General features: G+C 30.1%; 1 protein-coding gene across 1 annotated transcript in view; it reads right to left on the bottom strand.

The window, feature by feature from the left end:
• LOC113407367 (leucine-rich repeat and IQ domain-containing protein 3-like) overlaps nucleotides 1–1,162 on the bottom strand; it is a gene marked incomplete at its 5' end in the record, with an annotated part of 63,868 nt that overhangs the window by 31,027 nt on the left and 31,679 nt on the right. Inside the window, one exon of the mRNA XM_026655784.1 lies at nucleotides 130–298. Within this exon, the coding sequence (XP_026511569.1) occupies nucleotides 130–298 (169 nt within the window). The remainder of the gene's footprint in view (nucleotides 1–129; nucleotides 299–1,162) is intronic.

Here is a 1,162-nt window from a genome sequence, read left to right as displayed (position 1 = left end):
GTTTTTCAATAGATGCTCTTTATTCTTAACAGATTTTCCTGGAATATTTAGAATGATCCTTGGCGCTATATGCAGAGTCCAGATTTTTCTGAAAATAGTTATTAAATTTATATTTAATAGTACACTTACTTGTTTCCCAGATGTAAGCTTTTTGTCCTCAGTATTCTGTTCTGGTTTAATGATGTGATACATAAAGCTTTTACTATAACATACTGGAAGTGTGCTTTGACTGTAAATTTGTTTCACTCCATCTCTGATATAATATCTCTGCGGAAGAACTTCATCCAAAGGAATTTTGCTGTAAAAACAGAACTTCTGTTACTTTAGTTCACAGTAAATAAAAATGTAGGTACTTCTGAATGACTGAATAATCCGGACAGTTGATTCTTTTATTGTTGCTAAAGAACAAAGTGAACCGCAATACTTATAATTTCCTCCTGTACATCATTATTACTTAAGAAGAAAGAAAAAGAAAGGGAATTATATGCCAAAAACAATGTTAATTAAATATTTAGGTTGAAATCTTATTGGCATAAAAGATAAAAAATGCACAGTTTGATTCCCACTTCTAACTTAATTCGGTTCCCTAGCTGATATATGCAGTAAAATAAGATATTTTACTATATACAAAATAAGAAAAGCTGGAAAGGCCCTTGAGTTAAATGCAAGTCTCGCAGTTGTATTAAGAGTGTATTCAAAAGGAAAAAAAGCAAGGAAAGGTGCATCGGGCTGATTGGCTGAGGTGAAGGAGAAGTAAGAAAAAGGCCTATACAAAAAGGCATCAGGGCCTAACAAATTAACCCATATTAGATTCTGTTCAGGTCAAGATTTTGGCAAAAGCTTTCTAATGCTGTAAAACTGGATCTTTAGAAGTGGTGTCTAGCTGTATAGATATTACCTGATTTTTATTAGCTAAACTTGTAAATCAAATACATTAATTTATTTTATTGCTAGTTAAAATATACATTTAGATATACACATGGATTTCTGACTTTTTTCTGCTTTTCCTCTCTATACTGATTTTTAAATGACTCTACAACTCTCAATTCCATGCTATATATCTTTAATTACATTTAGGTTTGGCAGAATTTGTTTTTTTAATCATTTTGATTTCTAAACTTATTTTTAAACTTTTTTTAGATTTTTATCTATTTCAATTTTC

The sequence above is a fragment of the Terrapene carolina genome, unplaced genomic scaffold (assembly GCF_002925995.2).
Source record: "Terrapene carolina triunguis isolate 2854851 unplaced genomic scaffold, T_m_triunguis-2.0 Scaffold211, whole genome shotgun sequence".
NCBI lineage: Eukaryota > Metazoa > Chordata > Testudines > Emydidae > Terrapene > Terrapene triunguis.
The sequence above is the reverse complement of the archived record's forward strand: the minus strand, read 5'-3'. Positions and strand labels throughout refer to the sequence as shown.